The following is a 27,774-nucleotide window of genomic DNA, read 5'->3' on the forward strand; positions in this document are numbered from 1 at the left end:
ATTTGAAATAAGATGGAGTTAGGAGGAAACCTTGTTTACTCACAGCCGAGAAAACAAAAAAGACCCCGAGTATACAAATTCCCGCCCCTGACTTTAAACAAACCAGTTCTCTGATTGGTCCTCTGGTCAGGTGTTTGGTTACCCTTTCCAGGTAAAAGAAACTTAACCCTTACCTTACCTATCTATTTATGACAGTGGTCCCTATCTGGATTCCAAATGTGGGTGCGCATGCACACTGTGCAACAGAACTGTTTGGAATTGTGTCTATTGACCCGCACATGCATTGTGCATCAACTGCGTGGCACGTCCGAGGCTTTAAGAGGCTGTGAGGATTGACACTGCTTCAGTTCCCTTGCACCAGTAAGCAACGGAGCCTGGAGTGGAGGGCAGATATTGGAATCCAAATGGGGACCACATATCTTAAAGAACCTCCAGTTACAGGAAACAATCTTTTCTTCAAGTGATGGTCTGTATGTGGATTCAAATATGGGAAAGTAGTGAGCAGTACTCACTGCAGAGGTGGGCATGAGGGCTCACCAGAAGTTACAGGCTGCAGCACAGCTCAGTCAACTGCTTTATCCACCACTGCAGCAGGGACGAGGGCATAGGGAGCAGTAAAAGTGTGGACAGAGGACCAAGTGGCCTCCCAACAACTGTCCTGCCATGGAACATCTGTATGGAAGGCTGACGTGATGGTTTATGCACCCATGGAGTAGGCTATAACCCTTGATGGGGTGGGGGGGAGGATACAATGTGAGAGAGAGCATAGCAGTCCGATATAGAGAGGGAGATCCAGGGGTTGTGAAGAGAGGGTGTGGTCCTAGCAGCATTCTGCAATGGTAAGAAAGAGGCAGGATGAAGCTCAGAAGGCCCAAGTGCGGTACAGATAAAAGGCAAGCACTTGGTGGATGTTGAGGGTGTAGTGTGTGTTCCCTGTATGAGGCATGTGGTATAGGGTAGAATATGGGGACAATGTCCCTTGGAGCTGGCTTTCGCTGTTTTTGCACCCTTGGTGGCCCACATCTATGGAGTTCAGTTCCCTCTGCCTGTGGAAACAGAGCCCATTAACAAAAGTATTTACATACATAAATAAGCAAAATCAGATGGGATAATAATACATTAATAAAATTATGTATTTTGAACCAATTATTAGCTAAACCATGATGAAACCTCTCTGCTAGGTTGTTCCAAACTATGATGATAACACCCAGGAATGGCTCCAGTGCACAGATCTGTCCCAATGCCTGTATTAGCATGTATACAATCCCAGTGTCATTGCAAAGAGCTTTGCACAAAATTTTGTTAAAGCCAGAAATCTAGAGTCATGCTATGTTAGGGGGGAATAATCTTCAGAGATCCATGGCCTTTAGTGTTTGGAGTCAAAGACCCTTTTTCTAATTACTGAAGAGGTCATAGTCCCAATATGAGACACCTCTTCACAGGAGACATGTCATCTCCAATTCTACATGGCATGCTGTTGCTTAGCTATCACACTCCTGATGCACAGTGCTATGCTGGCATCCAAGGAACATCTGTGATTTGCAAGCAAGTAAAACTAAGTGGTTCCTTACAAACTATAAATGATGAGTTTTGTATACATACAGTGGAAGGGGCACTCTGTGGACACAATAAGAAAATCTTCCCTGATCCCTTGGGGAGCATGGGACCCCAGTCTTGGAACCTCTTTAAGAATGAGCTGGAAGAGTACCATATCTGCACTTTGCTCTCATTGAAGATGGGGAGAATTGTTAGGTAGGTTTCTTGAGGACAAAATAGAAGCTGGAGATGAAAAACAGTAAGTGAGTTAGTTAGCCTACTCCAGTGCAGGAGCTTTGTATGACCTGATCAAACTATCCATAATATGGATATGGGAAATTATATTTTATTTTCAGCTAGCTAGCATCTATAGCCCAACATTAAAAAGAAAATGTATTACTAATGAAATTACACTAAGGGCACTCAAGTTACATGCAATGTTATTCACCAGTACTAGAATTTCTGAAGTGTCTTGAACCTAACAGAAAAACAGGCTTCATATCCTAGAATCAAGTGTACAGTGACCTCTTGTGGACAAAAAAAAAAATACAGCTAATGCTAAAACTAGGTGTGACAAGATCAAGCTTCTCATCCTAATTGTTTTTTTACAAGCACATTTCAGGCACTTACTTATTCTTTTGCGAGAAGAACCACCACACACACACACACAAAAAAAAGCCAGTGAGGCTGAATATAGGTGAAATCTATCTGAATATGGGAGGAAAATAGCACTTAACTTTTACGATATACCAGCTCAACCACAGCACATCTTTAGGGTCTACTGCAATGCAAACAGTGGGCTAAAACTGACTTTTGGGGAGAGAGTGTGATGGTTCTTGGGATAGGTTGCCTGCCATGTGCTATATAATTTGCATGAACTACATTTGATGGGTTACCCCTAAAATAATAATAAAGTCATTATTATTAGCAGCATGGACTGGAGGTGAAGAAACTATCAGATTTTTGCAGCTCATGGCAGCATGGAACCATAATGCCCTTTTAACTCAGGTTTTTACTGAGAGCAAAGCAGTTTCTTGCCTTTCTTAGTGCAGTATTTTTAATGTTCATAACATTGCAGCTTAGTCTAAAATAGCAGCCATGACCTGAGTATGTTCAAAGTCAATAAAAGGGGCATTTTTATTTATCCCTTCTTCCAGCATTGCTGCTAAAGAAGCTCTAGAGAGAAACTTTGGGGAACAAAGTAAGCCTTCTTCTCAAGAGATTATGAGGATGGCTGAGGGGCTTAACCTTGAGAAGGAAGTTGTGAGAGTTTGGTTTTGCAACCGAAGACAAAGGGAAAAGAGAGTGAAGACAAGTTTACACCAGAACACCTTTAGTTCCATTATGAAGGAGCATCACGAGTGCCGGTAAAGTTTCCTGTGCATAGTTGAGGATTTCTGGGCATTTAGGATTTTTTTTTTGTCAGTCTGAACAGAAACACGTTTCCTTTACAAGTTAGTCAGTTTTAACTGTAATATCTTCAGTGGGCTTTATCTTAATGTAAAAAGATCAGAAACATTGTTACTATATGTATTTGTGCAGGAGAGACAGTTGCTTAGCTGTCAACTATTCAATCTGCATTAGTTGATTAATGTGTTACAAATTGCACCCTAAGTACAATACACTTACTAGTTAATGTGAATTTTGCCCAAAAGATCTGGAATGATATCCTTTGTGTTAATTACTTACTGGTACTGCAGTGTGTGAAAATGTTGACTGCACATGCACACTTGTGTGATGTGCTCCTCACTCCCCCAACAGCAATGAGCTTCACAAACCTTCTAGAAAAGCTACAGCTGTTAGGATCACTAAAGTGCCCCTTCCCAGCACCAAACATTTAGAGCCAAGGGAGGAGGCTGTGTGATCAGTGGTTCGTCCTCCTGCTAAACTTCAGCATCACTGAACTCCATGGAAAGTGACCTGGTAATTAAGACAGTTGCCTGTCTTTAAAAAACTGCTTACTGACAAACAGTCTCTCTTCTTTAAAGCAGCCTCTACAGCTTCCCTCTTGTGGAGTCTAGCTGGTAATACAACCCCATGAGGGTGGGCTGAGTTCTATTAAGCAAGGACTGCAGAACTTCCCTGCTAAAGGTAGCATTGAATGTAGCTGCTTGGTCAAAAGAGAACTGCCACGTAATTGTGAGGCCAGGACTCCAGGTAGCAACTTGGCAGATTTCTAGGATGGAAACATTACAGAGGCATTCTGGCTGCTGCCTTAGCCCTGGTGGAATGAGCTTTAAGACCCTGAAGGTACTGACACATTTGCTAATGTGTAACATTTCTCAATACACAGCTAATCCATTTAGACAGGTGCTAAGCAGAAATGGCATTTCCTTTACACTGATCGCTAAAGGCTACAGAAAGTCTTGCTGACTTTCTAAATGCTTTAAACCTAGTTAAATCAAAACTCAAATATAACCTCATTTTCCCCTGGGGAGAATGAGGTTTAGAAAAAAACAGGCAGAAATCATCGTTTCTAGTCCTCTCTTCTCCTATCGTGCAGAGCTGACAAAATGATTTCATAGCTCCACCCTCAGGAGCCAGGGATTGAGGGGAGTTGGAATAACGTGACTTCAGCACTCAAGGGATGGGTAGTCCAGTGATCACTGCAGCAACATTGCTCCTATTATGTTACAATGATACTAATTAGTGTACATATTTCAAGCTTTTTCCCAGGACTACAATTATGGAAATGCACATTAGTGGTAATGGTAAATACAAAACTAATTTTTTATGAAGCAGGCGTGATGGTGATTTAGAAAATGACTAGATAATAGATCCAGAAAGAGGTTATAATATTTGAGGTCACTAAGGTGAGTGTATATCAAGTAGAACATTTCTGTGTTGGTGTGCTTTAAATAATACATAAGCCCAGCCGAGAAGGGGCCCTAGGCATGTTAAACTAAGGAATATAGTCTCCTGTATTAAGAAAATATATTATGAACAAACTGCATTATTGCTTTTATTTTTCTCCTTAGGAGAGGATTCTAAATTAAAACTCAGGCGGGGGGGAATCCCTTTTCCCCTTGCTAATGCACGTTTTGTACAGGATTTGAACTATTCTAAACCCCCAAACTGTCACAACACGAACACAGATTGGTCACTATTTTACAAAGCAAGAGTTCACTTTCTGGGATTAAGCCTCAGCCTTCACCACCAACCACAGGCGCTGTACTGACAGAACTGCACTTTGTAAAAACACAAAAAACCAAACAAACAAAACACACCACACACTGGAAAGAGCAGAGAAATGAAGGTGATGACTTGTAATTTTTTCCCTTGGCTACTTTGTTTCTGTTTTTGAAGTTTCTTGTGGTTTACTATGCACATGTAGTCAAATTTGCAATATGGTATAGTTTTAGATTTTATTTATTTTCTAAATTATTTGCCTGTTTAAAAAGGGGTATTATGAAAAACTGTAACCCTGTTCTTTGCCAAAAATAAAGCATTGTCCAAATAACCCCCAATACCAAATGTAACTGTCCACATTTGTTTGGTTGTGATAGTATTTTGATTTTACTTTAGCTGCTCCACTGTTGCTACCTAATGTTTTTTGCATGCTACAGTAAATGCATCAGCAGTCATTACTCCCATGCTCTTGTCCTCAAATTGTTTGAGTAAAGAACACTTTCAAAAGCATGGCAAAACAAATGAAACCAGGCATTGTACCATTGTCACATAACGGAATAGTGAACAGTTAACTACAGCAAGCAGCTTGTTTGAAAACATCTGGGTTCCAGAAACACTAACACAACAGGGCACACTGCAGACCACCAGACTGACAGCCTAGATGTCCTACACCTAGATCCCTGGCCCTCCAAAAGGTGGGGAGTTCACCCTAGAAGCTACTGATCACTCCTGTCTTGTTTCACCCTCTTCCAGGCATCCTTCTGAGAATGCTCTTCTGATACCTGATCCTTTAAACCTGGGGGACAAGCAGCTGCAGTCTTAAGGTAGCCATATGCATTTGACTTCTGCAGGCTGTATCTTTCCCTCCCCCCTCCCCCCCGCTTGCAGGTCATACATATTCTTGGCTCCTAATATTCCCCTTTGTAAGGCGAAGGTGATGTCTTTTAACATTTATATTAAACTCTGTGGTGGGACAGAAGTTCTCCACTAAGCTGTAGTAGGTTGCCACTACCAATAAAAGATATTACCTCACCCACTTTGTCTGACTAATGAGAAAAGCAACTGAGCTTTGAATTAAACAATTTGAGAGACTATTTTAAACAGTGAAGGAGCATTGTAGACAAATGGTTGATGAAATATGGGGCACATAGGAATATCAAGCCCAAAGCAAGAAATACTGGTTTTTGCTTTGCGAAATGACCATTTCACTGCTGTTTCAATTGTATTTAAGTGCACAGTTTCTAATACTTACAGCCATAATCTTTGCTCTGATTGCAGCAAAAATAAATTGGGCAGGGAGGTGGAAGGTGAAACAGCAAAGAGGGGAACGGGACTAGAGTAGAATCAGCAGTTTTCAGCTACTTTTTTTTTTTTTTTTTTAGCTCAACTAGGGTGACCAGATAGAAACTGTGGAAAAAACAGGACAGGGGGTGGGGGATTATAGGCACCTATATAAGAAAGTCCCAAAAACTAGGACTGTCCCTATAAAAATAGGACATCTGGTCAACCTAAGCCCAACAAGCTAGTGCTAAGGTTTTGTGTGCAGAAACCTCCCCATCCCACGAGCAATAGTAACAATCAAATTAGAAAAATTCACAACTAATATCCCTACTAAGTGATAACATCACAAAAGATTACGAAGTCCATTATTAAATAAACTTACATGCAAGACTCCACCATCAGGACAGCCATTGTGGGAATAAAAGCTTTTATTAGATTTTTACAAAATAAATTGTAAAAGAAAATTCACCCCCAGTGTCCGGGGTGTGTGTGTGTGTATTATGTACACTTGCACATTCCAAATACATGGTTTGGCCCCGTGTTTTCTAGTGAAAACAGCATTCTGTATTTCTACACCAAAACCTAGACCTGGGCTCACAAACTGACGATTATAACTTATTTCTCTGCTCAGTCCTGCATTGGCAGATGTAACAATAGCAATCCCACTCAGGACTTGCTTTCCCACTTAGAAACTAGGCACTCTGATTAAATGGCTTCCCCTTAAAGCCAGTGCTATTCTATGGACCTGATAATGATACAGATCAGAGACCGTGGAAAACCGTAGAATCTGAGCCTGTTCCTATTATACTGTTATCCAAATCACTTGTCTAATCATACCTTCTATTGTACAATGTAATGCCCAGCATTTTTTTTTAACCTACAAGGCGCAATTATAGGCATTAGGCAGCCAAGTCATTCTGATAAGATTTAGATTTCACCTGCCAATATGCAATCACATGTACCTTTGTAAACAATACTGTATCTTTAAACAGGGGATAAGTACTGTAAAATATATACACACACATGAGGTTTCAGGCAAGATTCCTTTTCCAAGTGCTGAAGTACTTCATATATGAACTTCAGCATGGACTGCTATCAAGTGTAGATGGGACTTTTCAGAATATTTTGTACCTGGCAATAACTGCCTTAACAGTAGTTACTTCACCCATTAACGATTAATACAATTTTGAAAAATCAGGAGGGTATAAGCAAGGTTTTACATACACAAAGGCACAACAATTCTGTTGAAGTTAGCTATGTTACAGTACAATAGTTTATTCAGTGCCTTTCATGCAAAATATTCACTAAAAATATTTAGTTCAAGCCTCTTCCACTGAAGTCAGTAAGAGCTGGATTGCACCCATACCCTTCAGTAAGTAGTAAAAATGTCTCAAAATGAATAAACTCAAATTTACTAAAGACACCAGAAAAACAAAGCTATAATGGCCTACACTTACTAGTGTCAAGGTTCTCTCTCACCAAAAGAAAAAGGTTATCCCTTTTCAAATTGAAAGTGTAAAGACAAGATCATAAAATATTCTAAGAACTTTCCATGTGTAGTGATTTTATAAACACTCCAAATATTATCCAGAGAAATGCTGTCAACAATCATAGGATGACAATTTCAAAAAAGCTAAACAGATGAAGATCTTATATTATAATTGTTATTTTTCCAAGTCTGCTTGCCAGCCAACATTTTGTAAATTAAAAAAAAGCCAGTGCTGCTCAAGCAACTAAATTGTGGGGATAAATCTTGAATGCAACACAACCCAAATTCAGACCTGGTGTAAATGGATGTACTCGTATATCCTAGATCTCAATCTGGTATTCAAAAGAATCCCACATGCAAGTTATCTGTTCATGTCATCTGATAAAGCAGTTTTTCAAACAATTTCAGGAATTCAGTGCCACTTATAATGGTTCTCTGACAAGAAATAAGCTCTTTTTTTGCCATGAATCAGCTTATTTCTGAAGCCTTCTGTTCTCCTTTTAAAGGAAAGTACATTAGTTGTATTGAAAATGTGTACATTTTACATCTGTCTGTAGTTGAATAATTGTTAGAAGGCAGGCTGTATATTGTCATCAGACTAATCTACTCCCAAAGCTTTTAGCTGCCGTTCAATCTCTTCATCTGAAATGGTGGTAGTTTTTGATGCTGATGCAGATGGTAAGCCTCTGGCAGCAGATGGTGCTTTGGCCATCTATTAAAGAAACACACAAACTTCACTTAGTAAAAACAACATGCACTGTGACCATTTGACTTCTAGCACAGAACTACAAAATGAAAGCTGTTAGGATGACATATTTAAAAAAATAAAAATAAAAGGAAGGTGTTTGACCCTACCCTAAAGAACATTTCTCCATACCTTTCCTGAGATTTCAATTCCAATTTCATCAAGCACTTGGTTCACAATATCCTGGCTTTCTTCTTCTTCATCAGAGCCCTCAAAGATATCATCCAAGGTATCATTAACTAGGAAGGAAAATAAAAGCCAGAGCTGCATTAGTACAGAAAGATTAGTGTTCACAGAATAAGTGGGAGAATAACTAAAACCCACTGTTCTTCTACAGTCCTACCATGCAGCAGTAGTATCACTAAGCGAGACGGCAAGAGACAGGAACATACACTGTGTGCATTTGCCGAACAGCACTGCATCATCTAGCACCACATGCTGGCAACCTAGGAGTGCTCTGCCTACCTCTGCACTGTAAATCTTGCCCCTGAAGTAGTGCTAACAATTGCACTAGGCATTAATGTGCCAGCACTTTATACAGAGGTTTGATTTCACCATTTTTCAGAAAGGATTTCGTTTCAGAATTCTTTGTTAGATTTAAAAAGCAAACCAATTAAAAAAACCCTCCACATCCCCCCGAAAGACCTTGTTTCTCTCCCCGCTTCCCCCAAATTGCAGAAATCTAACTAAGGGGTTGGTGCATCGATGCCTACCACCATAGTATAAATTTTAAAATTCGGCCCATTTCCCCCAGCAGAAGCAAAGCAGTGGCAGATTTTACAATGAGAAAAATACTGTGTTAACAAGAGCCAGTAGCAAGACTAGTGTGGCATCACTGACACTTACAATTACTAATAAGTTAATAAGCCATTGTGGTAATACAGAGAAAAAGGGTGGCTCCTCATCCTTACACATATCCAGTGTAAGTGAGCGGATAGGGTTCCAGGCTGTGTTTGACTGCTTTGTATCACTGTTTTGTCCATTATTGTTTTATATGTAGAAGTCAGTTGCTGGAAGGATAGTTCTAAGGACTCCTGCCCTTCTACCCAAAACACTTTACAAGTTCTATATAACCCTGATTGCTACGAGTGAGAGGCCTTCAACTATTCTCATTTACAGATCAGTGTACACACCAACATCTACAGGCAAACCCCAAACTTTAAATTTAATCCTAAAGCTCAGTCATAACTCCAGTCTAGATGGCGGAGTTGCTTAGCTGTATACCAACACTGAAGTCTTCATTTCCAGAATTCCCATAGCCAGTACATATTCTTCTTTGTAAACACGAACAAATATATTTGTTCACTACATATTACTATTGCACTCTAGTCTTTTGTCCCTTCCCAAAAAGCAGAAGAGCTTCTGCTGTTGCTTCTCTCTCCTTGCACAAGAGCAGCAACTCCCCATGGCACTTGCTGACATGAAGTTTCTACTATCTGTGAAAACCAGTATGCCATCTCTGCTATTCCCCAGGGTCTGAATTTCTAGTTGTTAGGTTAAAAGGATATTCCCTCGGTTTAGTTGATTCAAGTAGTAGTACTAGGTATTACACCTCTTCTACAGCTCTCTCACTCAGTGCCTCTCTCATACAACTATACACACAGTCCTGGCAAATACCCAGAGTAACCATGCAGAAAGTGAAACATTTTTCCCTTTAACCATCGCTTATTGATAGTAATCTCACGTGTTGTTAGTAATACTCAGAAGTGGCATTAAGGTGTGCCTACCCGCTTTAGTTGTCTGATAGCATCAATGCTTGCTGAAATCATTTATTAGAACACATAACTTACTCATTTCCTCAGTCATTTCCATCTTCATGTTTTCCTTCTGGAAATTCTGCATAGTTTGTAATGTCTTTTGAGGGTCCATCTTCTTGTTAACAGATTGCATTGTCTAATATTAGAGAATAATTAATCATAAAATTGCACAAATTTGTGCAGTCCAGAGAATATGCAAAGTTAAGTGATTTCTAGTTTAACAAACCTGGGGCCAGGTTCTGCATGCTTTGCACATCTAGATTCCCACTTTAGATGGAATCCTCAATTGGTCCCTTGTCTAGTAATTAATAAAATCTACTACTGTGACTAGCGCAGTATAAACAACAAGCTAGACTTTTCTCTTAATTTAAGGTCACTTTTCTGGGTTGCAGGATGAGCATAGGGGAGGAGGAGAAAACTTCCATAATTAGGCAATTAATTGTTATCAGAGAGATGGAAATGGCAATAATGTTTAAAGCAAGTTAAGAACACTTTCATCAATCACCACTAGGAAGAAGGCATGAAGTCATTATGATGTTTCTCCATATAGGATAATGCAGTAGAAAGTATGAAGTTTCTCCTAATAGCAAACGCCAGAGTGTTCAAAAGTTAATAGTACAGGTTGAACACGTGGTATCACTTAGGAAAACCTCCGCTACACACTACTAAACCTTACACAACATAATATTTTACCAAACTCCATCGCACTGATTACCACAGGTGTGTAAAAACCACATTCATCCAATACTACTTCCTTTTTGATTCATGAATATAAAGCTATGGTATTGTGTCACCACAAAGCAGCTTCCATGTCAAACACTAAATTGTGATACCCTGTATGTGCAAAAAATAAAGGAAGTAGCCTCTTCGTAGAAAGTGCTATATACACACTTTAGGAACAGATGGACAACTAGTTTGAACGGATACATTAATAATTGATGTATTAGAAACTTAAAACTGAAGTCTTCAAAGAAAACGTCTGCCTTCATTTCTAATTTTGTTTTAACTTGAGAAAACATAGCTTTTTGTTCTCCTTTTCCAATTCAAGGGTTGTCAGTGGATATAAATACATTTTTTCTGGGGGGGAAATATTCTCCAATCAGAGAAGTGTGTGCTTTAGTTTTATAGACAGTAAAATTCAGTGTTCTATTTACAGATACATTTATGGACAAGATATTGGAAATTGCTTACTCATGTCATTTACTGAGGCAGCTAGACAGTGAGTTGCATCTGCTTTTAATGGAATGTTATATGCCTGTAGATCTTGGTATGGGTTAGAGAACACTATGGCTCCAAAATTAAGTCAATGTTTTTAGTTCTGTATTTTTTACTGCATTAACTGAAAAAGTTAACCATTAGGTGGCCAAAATAACTTAATTCTCCTTCAGTCCCCATAATGTTGCATAGCCCACTGATGAACCTGCTTCATTTTTTTTTCAAATCTGTTAAGATCTGTATTTATTGACATTTCTACTGATTTTGTTCCACCACTGTGATTATACCACTATGTTTGCGTTAAGAAGTTTAATCTAAAACATTCCAAGGATAAAGAGCCCAGAGAGAAGAAAGCTCAGTTAGAGAGAAATGTGATAGTTCTAAAAAGCAAGATTAACTTCCTCACATATGTGAAGCTGTTTTCTGAATGATGGGCAAGGAGGTCACAGGAGAGAAAGAAGGTGCATGTTAGCATAAACTGTCTTGTTTAACTTGATCAAGGAGTCAGCTGTACCATCTCTTGGAGGAAAAAAGGCCTACTACACAGCCACAGCTTTAGATGGTTGAACTGTTTTTTTTTAAAACTTTATATTTTTGTAAAAACACATTGTTCATAGTGGCCCTTTAAGAGCAAAGTCTTCCTAGCAGCTACTTCCTGCATCAAATCAAATTACAGTGCATTAGTTTTATGAGACAAGAAGCAAAACAATTTAACACAATTTCCTTGGTGTGCAGAGGGTGAAGATGAAGGAGAATTCTAGATCACTGAGCCATTTAGACGTGTCAGCCAGAAAGTAATGCCTCATTTTCACAAAAGTCATAAAGCTGGGTGACATACTGCCTTGATTTCTAGAATCAGTCTACCCAACTTTGGCTTTATCCACTAGAAGCAGTTACGTGACAGACAAAATTTAAAGGCAAGACATTGCATAATGAAAAGCTATTTGTTTGTTAGTCTACTTAATTATCCTCTGTATCAAGACTTACAGGATCCATTTTAATCATTACCCAAACACTAACCCTGAACAGCTTTCTGGACTATGACAAAGATTTTATAAGTCAACTGTGTGAGAGTCTGCTAGTTTAAATAGCAGATATTGACCAGCAAGATATGAATGGCTAATTTAGTGTTTTTCAAAACAAGAATTAATATTTGCCCTGTAAACATCTCACTGCTAAATGTAGCATTACACAATACATTTATCTCCAGCTAATTTTTCCAGGTAACATTGAACTTGTAAAGACTTTTGCAAGCTACCTATTGTATTTGGAGTTTCAGTATGAAAGTGTCCATGAACATGAATTACTTAGACATTTATATTGATTTAACTGCTCACTTTTGCTGTGGTTGACATAGCTCCTGCCATCTTCATCTGGGAATTCATCACTTTCGTTTGAGTTGACATGGAGGTGACTTTTGAACTAACAGCATAGGTTCGAGTTTTCTGTTTTCGCAGTTGCACCAGCTGTTTTGCTAGAACCTTGCAGGCTTCTTTGTTACCAGTCTTTGCCATTTTCTTTATTTCCAGTTCCTATTTTTAGAAAAGAAAGTAGTTTTTAGATTCACATTAAGTGAACAAGAATTCTGTAAAGTTATATCGCCAGACACTTTTTAATAAATGCTAGATTGGATAAATTAACCATACATTCACAAACCTCTTCTTTGAGAATGAAGGAACTGATAAATGATGCAAGAATATTTCCCTTTCCCTTTCTAGCAGAAGTCTATAGTAAGAAAGTTAATAGATGACAATACTCTATCACTAACAGAATGATTCGCGTTATACTGTGGGAATGTGCACTTCTCTGACATATCATTTTTTACATAGAGGTAGATATTACTTGTGCATTCTGACATGGCGTCATATACAGAGCGTTAAAGTGTCCTTTAAAGAGATCCTGTAGTTTACAGGCTGATAAATATACATGTTAAGAACTAACAGTGACCAGCACCACTGCCAATTCATCTCCTCCTCAAGTCTTTTAGCGTATATCTACACAGCAAAGACGAATCCACGGCTGGCCCATGAAGCCAACTTGGGCTCGCAGAGCTCAGGCTGTGGAGCTGTTTCATTATTGTGTAGAACTGCAGGCTTCGGCTGGAGCCTGGGCTCTGGGATGCTAGCGGTGGGAGAGTCTAAAGGTATGCCTCCACTGCATCTAGACATGTGAGGCTGGCCCATGTTAGCTGACTTGGACTATGGAGCTGTTTAACTGCATTGTACAGTAACTCCCCACTTAACGTCCTCTCACTTAACATTGTTTCAGTCTTGCATCCCTGCTCAATTACAGAACATGCTCCATTTAAAGTTGTGCAATACTTCGCTATAACATCGCTTGGCTGCCTGCTTTGTCCACAGCTGGCAGGGCGCCCCCCTCCCATCAGCTCCCCTATGTCTCCGTCCCGCTGGCAGACCCTGCAGATCAGCACCTTCCCCCTCCTTCCCCCCCCGCCTCCTGCCCACAGTAATCAGCTGGCTTGCAGTGTTCAGGAGGGAGTGGGGAGGAACAAGGACACAGCATGCAGGCTTCCCCACCGTAGGAACCAACTTTCTTTAGCACCAGTGGATGCCCATGCCCCCCGCCCCTTCCCTGCCCCTGCTCCCATCCCAAGCTCCCCATCCCCTCCCTGCCCCCATTGGATCCCTTCCCCAAATCCTCGCCCCTTCTCCCAGCGTGCCGCATTCCCCCTCCTCCTTCGCTGTCCCGCCAATCAGCTGTTTTGCAGCATAAGTGCTGGGAGGGAGAGGAAAGCAGCAGGACGCAGCAGCGCGCTTGTGGAGGAGGTAAGCTGGAGCAGGGGGGCGGGGAGCTGCCAGCACCCACCGATTTTTTCCATGGGTGCTCCAGCCCCGGAGCCAGCACCTATGTTCCCCTCCCTCCCCTGCCTCCTGAACACTGCAAGCCAGCTGATTGCCCTGGCAGGAGGTGGGGGGGGGGAGGGTGAGTCTGCACCATGTCCTTGCTCCTCCCCCATCTCTCCTGCATGCTGAGTGCCAAGGGCAGGAGGCAGGGGAGGGAGGTGGGAGGAGCAAGGATGTGGCATGTGGAATAAAGGGGGAGGAGGGGAAGAGAAGAGGCAGGTTAAAGGTGGAGCCTTGGGGGAAGGGGTGGTGTGGGCAGGCCGAGGGTTGAGCCCCCCACCTCTGGTCCTTGCAGAGTTGCGGAAGCTGCAGCTGCGCAACATGATTCTCCTAGCCTACAGCACCTTCAGCCTGCTTGCCTGCAGTGCCAGTGGGTTGTGCCTTTTTGCCATACAGTACAGTATTTATATCCTGGAACCTAACCCCCCCCCCCCCCATTTACATTTATTCTTATGGGGAAATTGGATTTGTTTAACATCGTTTCACTTAAAGTCACATTTTTCAGGAACATAACTACAACGTTCAGTGAGGAGTTACTGTAGATGTTCAGGCTGGAGCCAGAGCTCTGGGACCCTGCAAGGGGAGAGGATCCCAGACCCCAGGCTCCAGCCTGAGCCCCAACATCTACACCGCAATCAAACAGACCTGTATTCTGAGCCTGAGCCAGCTGACACAGGTCAGCTGCAGGTGTTTAATTTCAGCGTAGACATACTCTTAGACCCTCCTCTTGCATTTGCCTGCTGCAACCTAGTGGCCACATAAGCAACAGAGCATATTTGAACAGGCTGTAGGTCCCAGAAAAACTTTACCCTTTAGCACGTCTCCTTAAAGATTATGGAGTTTTATTTTCTTGGAAGGCAGACTGCATGAAATAACCCGTGAAACAGCTGAAGTCCAAACTTTCCCCTGCCCCTCAGGATTTAACTCAATCATTTTAGTGCATAATAAATGCACTGCGCCTCATCTACACTGCCACAAGCTAATGTCATACCCTAAATCCTAGTCCAAGCAAAACCTATGCTCAGATAACTCTATAACCAATATAGGGAGGGAATACAAGACTAATCTAATGGAGGCAAGGAAAGTTTTGCACCCCTGGCTTAAGAGTTCTTCACAGAACATGGTGATCAATTTGATCACTATATAAAATCCTCATACCAAGCATTTCATTGAAGAGAAAAAAAAAATAGGGCTCACCTCTAATTTGCCATAATGTTACTGACTGAACATATACAATTAATGTGTCACAATTGTGACAACTTTTTCTCGGGGAATAGGCAATAAGTAAAACTACGTGTAGTAACAGCATCACAGCTGTTGGTGGGAAAGCACCTGCCAGAAAAAGAGAGGTGCTTTACGCTCCTCTGAATGCAACAGATGTCTAAGAGGCTGCTATGAAGCATAGCCAGTTGCTCTGTGATAATAAATAGTGGCCACCAGACTACAGCATATAGACACTAAAGAACCAATAGCAAGAGAGATACAAAGCTGCCGGAGATGCTCCAAAACAAATGTTAACTGACTAATTGCTTTGGTTTTACCACTACAGCAGAGACAACATCCTGCGGCCATAAGAGATGCCTCATGTGTAAGAAATAACTATAAATACTGAAGTATTATAGGAAGATAATATTTTGAAACTGGTATACTAGCCTGGCAGAAATTGCTTCATACAACCCTCCCCCGCCCCCCTTTTTTTGACAAAACTAAATTTCATGAGATATTTGCAATTTTACTAAAGAAAATACAAGTGTGCAATTGAAGTACATGAGATCAATAGAAAAGTACTGTGGGCATGAAATGGAATGGTAATCCTGTTTTTGTAGCCTACATATAAGAAATGAGTGCACTTTACAGGGTGCTAAAAATGTCACTGAAACTATCATGCTTTTTAAATACAACTCCAATATTATGTGCTTAAGATAAGAGTGACACGGGAATGCATATTTTGGACACAGATTTCCAAGTGTTATAATAGCAAATGTTAGGAAGCACTAGTTTTCCCAGTTAAATACATCAGTTCTTGTAGCCCACATATCTCATCATGGTATGAAAAGCACACTTTCAAGATGAAACATTATATACTATAAATGCCAAGTATTACTAAACTATTAATTACAAAATGAATCTGTGCAAGGGAATCAAGTTGCTATATGGCTGATGTATTCATAACTAACACTAATTCTGAAAGTAAAAGACAAGATTAATCCACAGTTCTTGTATTTATGAAGAAATTTTAAGCCAGTTGATTAAAGCCAGTCACATGTTACTACTTCTCAAAATTCAGCAAGTCAACAGTGTAGTAAGCAGGATACAATACTGATCAGACATCAAAACTGTCCACACTATCCAAGTAAATACATAAATATAAAAATAGTAAATAATCGTAACAATGCTATCACAGAGCAACATCTACCTTAAAAAATACTTGCTTTGCCTCTCTATTTAAGTAGCAGCAAAAGACCATTGTTACAGGACAATGTTCTCATTCATTGACGATTTCCTGCTCTTTTCAAATGACAAGAGTACCAGGCTTTGAAAATTCAGATTCCTTAGAGACTGAGCAGCAAGGATAACAACAGAAGATTGCGTCTTTCAAAGACTTGTTCTCTTCACCTCTTCCTTCACAAGAGAAAAAAAATGCACAAATAATATATTTCTGGAGCAAGTTACTGACATGAGTGCATTCAAAGCTTCAAGGTGAATTTCTTTACGGAAATCAATGCACTAAAAGAAATAATGGTAGCTTAACCACCTACGTAAGCTCTCAGACATATCTTAAATCCCTAGAAAAGAATAAAATTTCCAATAGTCATCTTTGAGGCTTTCTAATTTTTTTCATGCCAGAACTAATATACACAAGATCTGCCACCATACAAGACAATGTCTTATTAACTATTAAACCAGGGAATGGACTGTCACTTAGTTTTTCCACACAGTTTTTGTGTCATCTATGAAGGCATGTAATTTGATGTATCTCTCTACCAATATAGGTATGAGGTAACATAAAACTAAAGGACATGTTTCAACAATCAAGCGTTCAATGAGTGAGTTATCCCAGTTATGTTTAATAAAGTCAGCTGATTGTAGGGAAATTCTACAAAGACCACAGGAATAACTACATCCAGGTAACAATGTTAGACTTTTGTCTACAGTTGCTGTGAAGTCATGTTGTGTTTGGAGAGAATAAAATTTCCTACTGAAGATAAGCCCTAATATTCTCTCTGAAACCCTCACCACTGATGTTCATTTAAATGAGCTTCTATGACTCATAGTCATGCTTCTGACTGCTTTCTAACCTAAGAACTGAGAGCACTGCTTCCAAAGCTCGTGGCCCTTGCTATCTATAATGGAAGGGTCATGCTTGGGATAGAATTCCCAACAACTCACATTGGAATGCAAAGCACTAATGCTGGGCTACTCAGTCAACAGTATATTCACTTGCTGCCAAAGAACTCTGCAAGACAAATTCATCCATAGGGCAATTGATGTTTTAATATTTTAAAACAGGTTATGATACATTGGCCCAAATTTACCAATGCTACTGGACAAAAAAGAATCAGGTTATATCATGAAAAACAGCACAGCTTCTGACTCTGCACTTATTAGAGAGTCAGGAAGACTAAGGGTATGTCTTCACTAGCAAAGTTAAAGCACTGCTTTAAAAAAGACCCACCCCTATGAAGGGAGTAGCTATCAGGGCTGGGAGTGCGGCTCCCAGTCCTGGTGCATTGTCTATACTGGCACTTTGACAGCACCGAAACTTGCAGCGCTCAGGGTTTTTTCACACCCTTGAGCGAGAAAGTTGCAGCGCTGTAAAGTGGTAGTGTAGACAAGGCCTTAGACTTAGACTTTAAGGTCAGAAGGGGCCATTATGAGCCTCCAGTCTGACCCCCTGCACAACGCGGGCCACAGATTCTCAACAACTCACTTCTGTATCAAACCCCTAACCTATGTCTAAGCTACTGAAGTCCTCAAATCATGGCTTAAAGACTTCAAGGTGCAGAGAATCCTCCAGCAAGTGACCTGTGCCCCACACTGCAGAGGAAAGCGAAACCCCACCAAGGCCTCTGCCAGTCTGCTCTGGAGGAAAATTTCTTTCCAACCCCAAATATGGTAATCAGCTAAACCCTGAGTATATGGGCAAGACTTACCAGCCAGACATCCAGGAAAGAATTCTCTGTAGTAACTCAGATCCCACCCTATCTAACATCCCATCACAGGCCACTGGGCATATTTACCACTAATAACCAAAGATTAATTAATTGCCAAAATTAGGCTATCCCATTATACCATCCCCTCCATAAACTTATCAAGCTTAGTCTTGAAGCCAGATATGTCTTTTCCCCACACTGCTCCCCTTGGAAGGCTGTTCCAGAATTTTAGAAACCTTCATCTAATTTTAAAGTCTAAACTTCCTGATAGCCAGTTCATATACATTTGTTCTTGTGTCCACATTGGTACTGAGCTTAAATAATTCCTCTCCCTCCCTGGTATTTATCCCTGTGATATATTTATAGAGAGCAATCATCTCTCTCCTCAGCCTTCTTTTGGTTAAGCTAAACAAAGCCAAGCTCTTTGAGCCTCCTTTCATAAAGCAGGTTTTCCATTCCTTGGTGTAGAGGGGCAGCTGATCCAGTCCTGGAGAACAGGGGTTAAAAGCACGCAAGCTAGACTGATTGGGAAAGCAGCCACAGCTGTGGCCAGCTCATTCAGGGCCCAGCTGACCCTGATAAGAGGGCTGAGGGCCAGGAGCTGGAGGAATAGGACAAAGGAGCTGGGGGAACTCCAGCCTGGCAACTCTCCAGGCTGCAGGCCTTGTGCAAGGCCTAAGGCAAGCACGGGGGCTACAGAGGTGCAGCATGGCAATAGACAGCAGCAGCTGGTCCTAACCCCCTTGCCAATGATGAGTGGCCACTACAGACTGCTGTCTGTCCCAGTGAGTAAGGGGCTAGATGATGACTGGCACTAGCGGTGGATTTAGAGGATTGGGGGTTCCCCTGGAAGGAGAGACCCAGAATGTAGGGGTAGAACCCTGAGGAAAGGGACACAGGGCCTGAGACAGACGGGACACCTGCTGGTACAGGGGGCTCCAAAGACTGGAAAGAGCTAATTCCCAAGATGACCAGCAAGGGGTGCCACGCCAGTGAGTCTTCACTTCGCTACACTTGGATCATCCTAGTAAGCCTTCTCTGCACCTGTTCCAGTTTGAATTCATGCATCTTAAACATGGGAGACCAGAACTGCACACAGTATTCTAGATGAACTCTCACCAATGACTTGTATAATAGTACTATCACCTCATTATCTCTGCTGGAAATACCTCGCCTGATGCATCTCAAGACAGCATTAGCTTTTTGCACGGCCATATCACATTGGCAGCTCATTGTCATCCTGTGATCAACCAATACCCTGAGGTCCTTCTCCTCCTCTGTTACTTCCAGCTGATAAATCCCCAGTTTATAACAAATTCTTATTAATCCCTAAATGCATGACCATGCACTTTTCACTATTAAATTTCATCCTGTTACTATTACTCCAGTTAACAAGGTCATCCAGATCTTCCTGTATGATATTCTGGTTCTTCTCTGTATTGGCAATACCTCCAAGCTTTGTGTCATCCGCAAACTTTATTATCACACTCCCACTTTTTGTGGGAAGGTCTGTAATAAAAAGATTAAATAAGATTGGTCCAAAAACTGATCCCTGAGGAACTCCACCAATAACCTCCCTCCAGCTTGACAGTTCACCTTTCAGTATGACTCGTTGTAGTCTACCCTTTAACCAGTTCCTTATCTGCCTTTCAATTTTCATATTGATCCCCATCTTTTCCAATTTAACTAATAATCCGCATGTGAACCGTATCAAATGCCTTACTGAATCAAGTAAAATTAGGATCTACTGCATTTCCCTTGTCTAAAAAATCTGTTACCATTCTCAAGGATCATGTTGCTTTGCAGACTACCTTTGTAACCATGTTGTTATTTTGTCCCAATTACCATTGACTCTGTCTAAATACTTTCTATTTCAACTTTTTCCCCCCCAAGACCTGCATACTACAATATCAAAGTAACAGGCCTGTAGTTACCTGGAATCACATTTTTCCTTTCCTAAAAAAGGAACTATGTTCAATTCTCCAGTCCTACAGTACAACCCTTCGTTAACTGATTCATTAAATGCCTTGCAATGGGCTTGCAATTTCATGTGCCAGTTCTTTATATTCTTGGATGAAGATTATCTGGGCCCCTGATTAGTACCCAATTAAGCTGTCCGAGTTTTTGGCTTCTACCTCAGATGTGGTAATATCTACCTCGCAATCTCATTCCCATTTGTCACTCCTGCCATTAGCCCTAATGCGCCTCATAAGACTGAAGGCAAAAGTATTTTGTTTAGATAGGCCATGCCTAGATTATCCTAACCTCCACTCCATCCTCAGTGTTGTTAGCGATCGTCACTTCTTTCTTTGTTTTCTTCTATTATATGGCTATAGAACCTTTTACTATTTGAGTTTTATTCCCGTTGCAAAGGTCAACTCTACAGTGGCTTTTGGCCTCTCTCATTTTATCCTACATGTTCTGATCTCAATAAGGGTAGCTTTCCTTGCTGATCCCCGCATCTTTCAACTCTTGTAGGCTTTCCTGCTTTTTCTAATGCACCTCTCTGAGATGCCTGCTCTCCAGCTTGGTCAGCAACTCCTGCCTATGAATTTTTCCCATTCTTGGAGCAGGCCTTCTGGAGATTTCTGCAACTTTGACTTGAAGTAATTCCAGGACTCCTCACTTTAGATACACAAGATCTTCAGTCATCCCAACTTCTGAACTAATTCCTTAACTTTTTAAAGTTAGCGCCCTTTGAAATAGAAACTTTTCCTACAAGTATAATGGTTGAAACAACTATAAGCTAACTAATGTAGATATGTGGGGAAAGTCAGAAAGACTTGACGACTGTCATTTAGGTGTGAGGAGAAAGTCCTATAAGGTGCCACAGCACTCCTAACAGAAGTATTGGTGCATAACTTTCGTTGGGGTAAATACCCACTTCGTCAGAGCCAGGTATTTACCTTTTTAAAACACACAAGTGTGTGTTTGAAATTTAAATAAATGGCAAGAGAATGTCTCATACCTGAATATCAGAGGGGTAGCTGTGTTAGTCTGGATCTGTAAAAAAGCAATAGAGTCCTGTGGCACCTTATAGACTATCAGAAGTATTGGCGCATAAGCTTTCGTGGGTTAATACCCACTTTGTCAGAGCCAGGTATTAACCCACGAAAGCTTATGCGCCAATACTTCTGATAGTCTATAAGGTGCCACAGGACTCTATTGCTTTTTTACAGATCCAGACTAACACAGCTACCCCTCTGATATTCAGGTATGAGACATTCTCTTGCCATTTATTTAAATTTCAAACACACACTTGTGTGTTTTAAAAAGGTAAACTAAAATTCTTTGTTCTACTTACCAGCTGTTTTTCCTGTTTCTCCAAGGCTGCTCGATCTCTGGTTATAGTCCTCTGTGTACCTCTTAACTCTCGATTCTGTTCCTTTATTACATCTGGAAAGGAAATTTTTATAGTTGGTAAAATAATTCTTCAGACCCAGTGCTTAACAATATTGAAACATATGATAAAAATCAAATTTTTATTACAAGAGTAAAGCGTGCATCTCCTACTGGGACTATAAATATCAAATATATGCAATGATGTTAGAATATAAATTTACATGTCTGAAATACTATCTTAAATTTCAACACGAGAGGCCAAGTTCTCCTTTTATACCAATGAAACCTAAGTGGCTTCAATGGAGTTTTACCAGTGTAACTGAGAGAAGCATTTGGCACAACAAGACTTCTATATTCCATAAACATGTCTCTTTTAATCATGCAGGAAGTGTCAAGAACAACTTCCCCGTGCAGAAAACCATATCTCCGTAACTCCTATTTCACAGCAATGTGAGCCAAGTACTCCTTATCTCAGCCACTGTAGCCAAACTATTCAGTGGAGAGGTCCATGAGGTTTGGGATGATAGGGTTCGGGGAAGGAATCCTCCTCCCCGCCAAATAACTGTTCCAGAGCTGCTTTAACAGAGCAATAGTATTGGTTCCTGTTGAACCTTCTCTATAGAGCAGAGAAAAATGTGATAGATGTGAATTCCTTCCTTACTCACTGAGGTGCACAGAGACCACCACAAGATCCTGCCCTTCCCCATATGCAACAAAGCTGCACTTATTCAACTAAAAGTCAAGCCACAAGAGATGTGACAAAGAATTGGTTGAAAACTGGTCAAGTCTTTTATCCATTCCTGACATCCTCTTTGAGAGGAGCAATTCTATAAGGTAGTAATCCAATCTAAACAAATATATAGCAATACTTAAAGGATGTGCCTACCACTTAACCAAAAGTTAACAAAATTTAGCTAAAATTTTCCCCAGACATTAAGACAGCCAGAAAAGGAACAATGTTTAAGAGCATGCCCAAAAATACAGCTTTGCTCCCAGCTGTTCAGTGATCCCTTATGGGAAAAGTTAGTGGTCTTGCAATCCAGAACCTAGTTTTGGACACCTTTGTTAAGCAGCCTTGGAGAAGCCGGGGATGGACTGGGAATGATTAGTCACTGAATTACCTCTTATTAGTTTCACCCCTTAGGAAGGGATCTGGGCATAGGAAGATTGATATACAGTGGTGGAGTACAGCAGCTTGGACTGCTGCTGCACATTCTGTATCTGTTTTGAGGAGAAAGTTCTGGAAATTGAATTCCTGCAAAGGCAGTCACTTTAATGCTAAATTTTCGTTTAAAGGAATTTAACAGGTGAGTGTGTCTGCAACTTTGGCACCCATGGGGGTTGAGGTTTGAGAAAGCCCACTAAGCACCTCTTAGGGTTTCTCTGACTACCATGACACTTACATTTGGCAGACACTCAGTTCTTCTAGGACCTGGACAACTGACTCAACAGGCACTCAGCATTAGGGCTTCACCTAAGATCCCCTTTAGCATATCTAAATGGAACACAAAGGGAAAATGGAGAAGTGCTCCTTTCTCTTGCCTTGCCAGGATTTTTTTCCTTAATGTATTTAAACTAGACTACCTTTAAATTGAAGTTGATTTTGAGTACATATCAGTAATTTAAGAATCTTTACAAGCATATAGTTACTTTTAACAAACAAAAACAAGGAAATTTGGGATAAAGGTTAGATTTAGTAAAAACTCCTCATATCTGCAAGAATAGAATTTTAGCACTGAACTAAACTACACAAACTACTTTTCCAATACTCTGTCAACACTGTCCTTAGAATATCAGAAACTAACATCCATCCACAACAGCCCCTTTTCTCACATCAACTACCACAAAAACTAGAATGTTTTACCCCGAATCAACAATAGGGGTGTCCATATAGTATTGAATATCTAGATAGATTTTTATACCATCCTCTCACCATACTACCTGAGCACCTTCCAGAAGGATGGGCACTTTCAGTACTGAAGTGTCATACACAACAAAATAAAAGCCTATTTTTACACATTTAAAGTTAGACAAATAGCACATTTAAGTCAATCTTCCCCACTCATCATTAAAAGCCCAATCCTGTAAGATGTTGCAGGCACTCCACAATGAGTGTCTCACTAGATTGGGTCCTATGATTCCATTTGCCAACAGATCATCAATATGTGATGTCATAGAAATACTTTATCATCATATACAAGCTCCCTAAGCCCAGATCATGAAATTTTAGCATCTGCATACAGAAATTGAAGGTTAGCATTATCACAAAACATCACACTTAATATAAGATCTTTATGAAACAAATATGAACAATGCTCTATTGATGACCTTTGTATATTGCCCCTGCAAACAGCAGAAAATGACATCTGAGGGCAGACACAGTTCCTTAACTATCTTCCTTACAGGACAGTGCAAATTGCTTTCAGTGAGTACAAGAAAATAGTTTCTTCATACTATTGTTTACATAGAAGCTTTATGGAATTTACTTGATAAAGTGTATATACTAAAAGCAAATTTCAATTTTGATATAGAACCAGTCATTTCAGCTTCCATTAAAGATCTGTCTTCATTTGTTAGGCTGTGTAGACCTTACAGTGAATATTAAAATGTACAGAGGGATTTATTCCTAAAGCAGAACTCCCTTTCCGCTGTTGGAAGGACAAATAGCTCTCCTGAGTACAGGCTGCATACTCAAAGCAGCCTCCTATATTTCTCTAATTTTGCAGAATTCTAAAGGAGTAAAAAAGTCAGCAAGTACTGGAGTTTAATCCTACTGGGTTTCCTAACGGAGAAAAAAAGAAGTCCTTGATATGAACCAAGATTCACAAGAGTTGAATTTGCATACCTAACATACTATAGTGTATTATTAGAATGATGTAATTACCAATAGCAGTTGATTTTTGGTATGGTTAGAAGGCTTCTTCTAGTCTATTTTATAATAATTACATTTATATGCTTATCTGATTTTCACACTGTAAGACATGCAAACAAGTTTGGATTTGAAAACATATTCAGAAATGATGCCCCTTTATATGACTTTTCATCTGATTTAACCGCATAATAAATAACACAGAATTTGTTGTTTCATACTCAAACATTTAAATGTAACATAAAAAGAAAGATGAATAAGTTACTGAGAGTTGTGCTGTGATGAGAAATCAGGAACCCTTTTCAGGTTTATATTGTAAAGACAGCGCAACCTCCATCTATTAAAAAAGTATGTTTAAAACAGTCTGAAAAGGAAATAATGTTCCTATAATTAAGCCTACATTACGGTTTTGTATTCCACAAAAGCAAACACACACTTGTCTCAGTATGCTGCTATTTTCCTCATTTACTTGAGTAACAAGTGAAATGCAATCTAGACAGGCTCAATTACTGTCAGATGACTAAAGCATGAACAATAAGCAGAAACTGCAGCATAGTCTTCATTTTAAAGCATACATCAATCTTTCTGGAAAAAAGAGCAGCGATTCAGATTCTTCCTTCCCAGATGTGCAAAGACACTGCAAGCCATCTAAGTCTGAAATTATTTCAGCAGTAATAAGCTCCAACAAAATATTTTAATGGAATCTTAAGAGGAAAACACACTGCACAAAAAACTCCTGCTCAATAACTGTTTTAAGCCTGAGAAGAAATTATCTGAAAAGAAAAATGATATTGAAAGGGGCCATTTTAGTCATGTTATGGCTCCCAAGTCCCCACAAGTAACATTTTGAAGAAACACTTTTCAATGGACATTGAGTAGACAGCCAATATATGAAAAAAAAACTGAAAAAAAAGAATGTATTTTGGCCCAGCAGAGAAACAAGGGAAGCAATTCAACAGATAAGCATCAAGCATAAGCTCTGTCAAAAAGACTTTTAAAAGAGGACTTTACTGGAGAAAGAGGGAGAGAGGTGAAATTTAACTATGCTATACATAGCTTAAGAATACTGAGAAGAAATAGTGATGGAAATATATTTATATATAAGACTAACATGGATAGTTTTACTCTACAGGAAATATTCCTTTTTAGAAAACTTGCAGAGTAGAAACTGAACCCATTAAAGGCATTAGCATTTTAAACAAATTAAAAGCTGGGAAAAAGTCAGCAGATTCATTTTCTTTATATTTCTGCCACCACAGGAGATTCTCAGCTACTTTAAAAGAACTACAGCAATAGACAACCGATAGTACCGGTAACTAGCATTCACAGTAACTAGAGGCACATCCATTTGTTTCTGCAAATGAAGAATCCAATAGAAAATGAGAGCTTGTAAAAGCAAACTGTCACAGAGGAATAAAACAAAGGATGAGATCCTTAGCCCTGTTCCAGAAGCACAAAAGGGATGAAAAGGTTTTAAACAGCAGAAACTTCCCTCTCCTTGCATATGGAGATCACCAGGTAGCACAAAGGGACAGCTCCATACCACCTGCTCATATCACCTTCATGCCCAATGTATGGTGCATTCCATAGACATGTTTGAGGCACTTTCCATTCCTGAAACCCTAGGCTGGCAACTGTCCCAAGGGGACTGAACTGGCCCTCATGATCAAAGCAAACAAAAAGGTGGCAAAAAATTCACTTCTGAACTCCTCCCTGCTGTGCGCCCAAAATCTCTTCCAGACAAGAAATGAAAAATACTAATCTTTGATGAAATACAACTGGCTGATACACAAAGCATCACTTTTTGTGACCTGTTTTAGAGTGAGACTGCACATGGTTTGCTAGGTGAATTGTATTGCATAATCAGTTTCAAAACCCTTGCTGATAACAGACAAGCAACTCTCCTTCAATTAAGCCCACCTGCCTACTGGAGAATATACCATGATGCAAGAAATGTTCTTATGAGGGTTTAAAGTATTTAAAAGGACGTTCTTATTTCTGCATTGGATTTAATACTTCATAGGTAAAACTTATCCCCCAAAATAGCAAGATTAACACTTTAAATCTATATATACAAACAATAGACAGTAACCCATGATTTGATAGCTACAGAACACCAAGAGCTCACAGCTAGACACCAGTCTCTTTGAACCTGTAGCAATGTTTATCTGCCCTTCTCTTCACCAAACAAACAGAAAAGTGTTCTCAGAGAACAGAACAACTTGTTTCCATGGCTCCGCTGACTGTTTAAGTTAGAGATATTTTTGTATCACTTCGAACAGCTAAAAATATATTTGGTCCAAAAAACAAAGACAACAAACAAACAAACCACTTCCCCCACCCCTGGTTCTCTTTAGGTTCGACCCAACTTTATCATCTCGAGGCATCACCCTTTAAGGGTCACCCCGTGTTCTTAGAGACCGTGCAAACATATTCCCAAAAAACTGTACTGAGCAAAAAAAGTTCCACTTATTACAGACTTCCTGCCTCGTGTAACCGACTTATCAGCTGTCCCTGACGCTTTCAATACGTGGGGCGGGTATGTGTGTCTCCCCCCCGACCATACACACACACACACACTCACCCAGTTATAGATGAGTCACTCCAGTTGCACCTCCCTCTCCCTTGTTTTCCGACCAGCCCAGATCAACACACACCCGGGACCGAGTCCGTGGGAGCCCGGCTGGGGTGGGGTGTGGGGTCGCGCTCAGGGCACACGAAGGGGCCCGCGGGAGTCTCCGCTCGAAGCGGCGCCCGTGGTGGGCTTGGGCCAGCGGGAACAAGGCCCTTCCTGACCGGGAGGGAGGCGAGAGGCGGACAGACAGACGGACAGACACTGACACCCCCGCCCCGCTCACCATCCACCGTCTTCTTCTTGAAGAGCGAGGCCATGGCGGCGGCCGCGGGCAGCGAGAGCCGGACTCGAACCCCCCACCGCACCCGGCTACGCGAGCTCTTCCTGCTTCTCCGCTGAGCGCCGGGAGGCGGGCGCGGCCCAGAGGCAGAGACCCGCCCCGCCGGGCCCGGCTCCGCCTCCAGGCCGGGAGGGGGAGCGGCCACCGCAGCAGCCGATGGTTCCTCTGCGCGCCCAGTGCCCTCCTCCCGCTGCTGGTCCCGATCCCCTCCCCCAGCTCCCTCGTCCTCATTCCCCTCGTCCCCCAGCTGCCTTCCCTTTCCCCATGGCTGTGCCCCCTCCCGCATCTCCGTCCTAACGCCCCTTCCCTCTGGCGCTCGCCCAAATGACCCCCCAGTCCTCCCCCTAGGTTTATACCCCCCCCCACACACACACAAACACTTCTTACTAACAGGAGACCCTTCGGGCCCGCTGGGGCAGAGCAGAGAGTTATAGGGGGCAAAAGGGCAGCCGGGCATGTTGGGAAAGGGCACGTGCTG

At 40.9% G+C, this 27,774-nt stretch overlaps 2 protein-coding genes across 3 annotated transcripts in view; one reads left to right on the plus strand and one right to left on the minus strand.

The window, feature by feature from the left end:
* POU1F1 (POU class 1 homeobox 1) overlaps nt 1–2,982 on the plus strand; it is a 21,299-nt gene extending 18,317 nt beyond the window's left edge. For both annotated transcript variants that reach the window (XM_032773383.2, XM_032773384.2), the window contains exon 6: nt 2,694–2,982. In XM_032773383.2, the coding sequence (XP_032629274.1) occupies nt 2,694–2,907 (214 nt within the window). In that variant the 3' untranslated portion in view covers nt 2,908–2,982. The remainder of the gene's footprint in view (nt 1–2,693) is intronic.
* Nucleotides 2,983–6,356: 3,374 nt separating this feature from the next.
* Nucleotides 6,357–27,366, minus strand: CHMP2B (charged multivesicular body protein 2B). The gene is made up of 6 exons (XM_032773385.2): nt 27,240–27,366; nt 21,475–21,566; nt 12,490–12,684; nt 9,971–10,073; nt 8,313–8,419; nt 6,357–8,147 (listed from the first exon to the last, which is right to left on the minus strand). The coding sequence occupies exons 1-6, from the start codon at nt 27,271–27,273 to the stop codon at nt 8,034–8,036; spliced, it is 645 nt and encodes a 214-aa protein (XP_032629276.1). The 5' UTR covers nt 27,274–27,366; the 3' UTR covers nt 6,357–8,033.
* Between the last annotated feature and the right edge of the window lie 408 nt (nt 27,367–27,774).

Source organism: Chelonoidis abingdonii, chromosome 1 (assembly GCF_003597395.2).
Source record: "Chelonoidis abingdonii isolate Lonesome George chromosome 1, CheloAbing_2.0, whole genome shotgun sequence".
Taxonomy (NCBI): Eukaryota; Metazoa; Chordata; order Testudines; family Testudinidae; genus Chelonoidis; species Chelonoidis abingdonii.

Excerpts from the sequence above, each read along its gene's own strand:
- CHMP2B (XM_032773385.2), bottom strand. The coding sequence starts at position 27,273 with ATGGCCTCGCTCTTCAAGAAGAAGACGGTGGATG. Across the intron at positions 21,567-27,239 it reads CAAGAAGAAGACGGTGGATG|ATGTAATAAAGGAACAGAAT; the intron begins GTGAGCGGGGCG and ends TTTCCTTTCCAG. Across the intron at positions 8,420-9,970 it reads GGAAATGACTGAGGAAATGA|TTAATGATACCTTGGATGAT; the intron begins GTAAGTTATGTG and ends TTTCCTTCCTAG.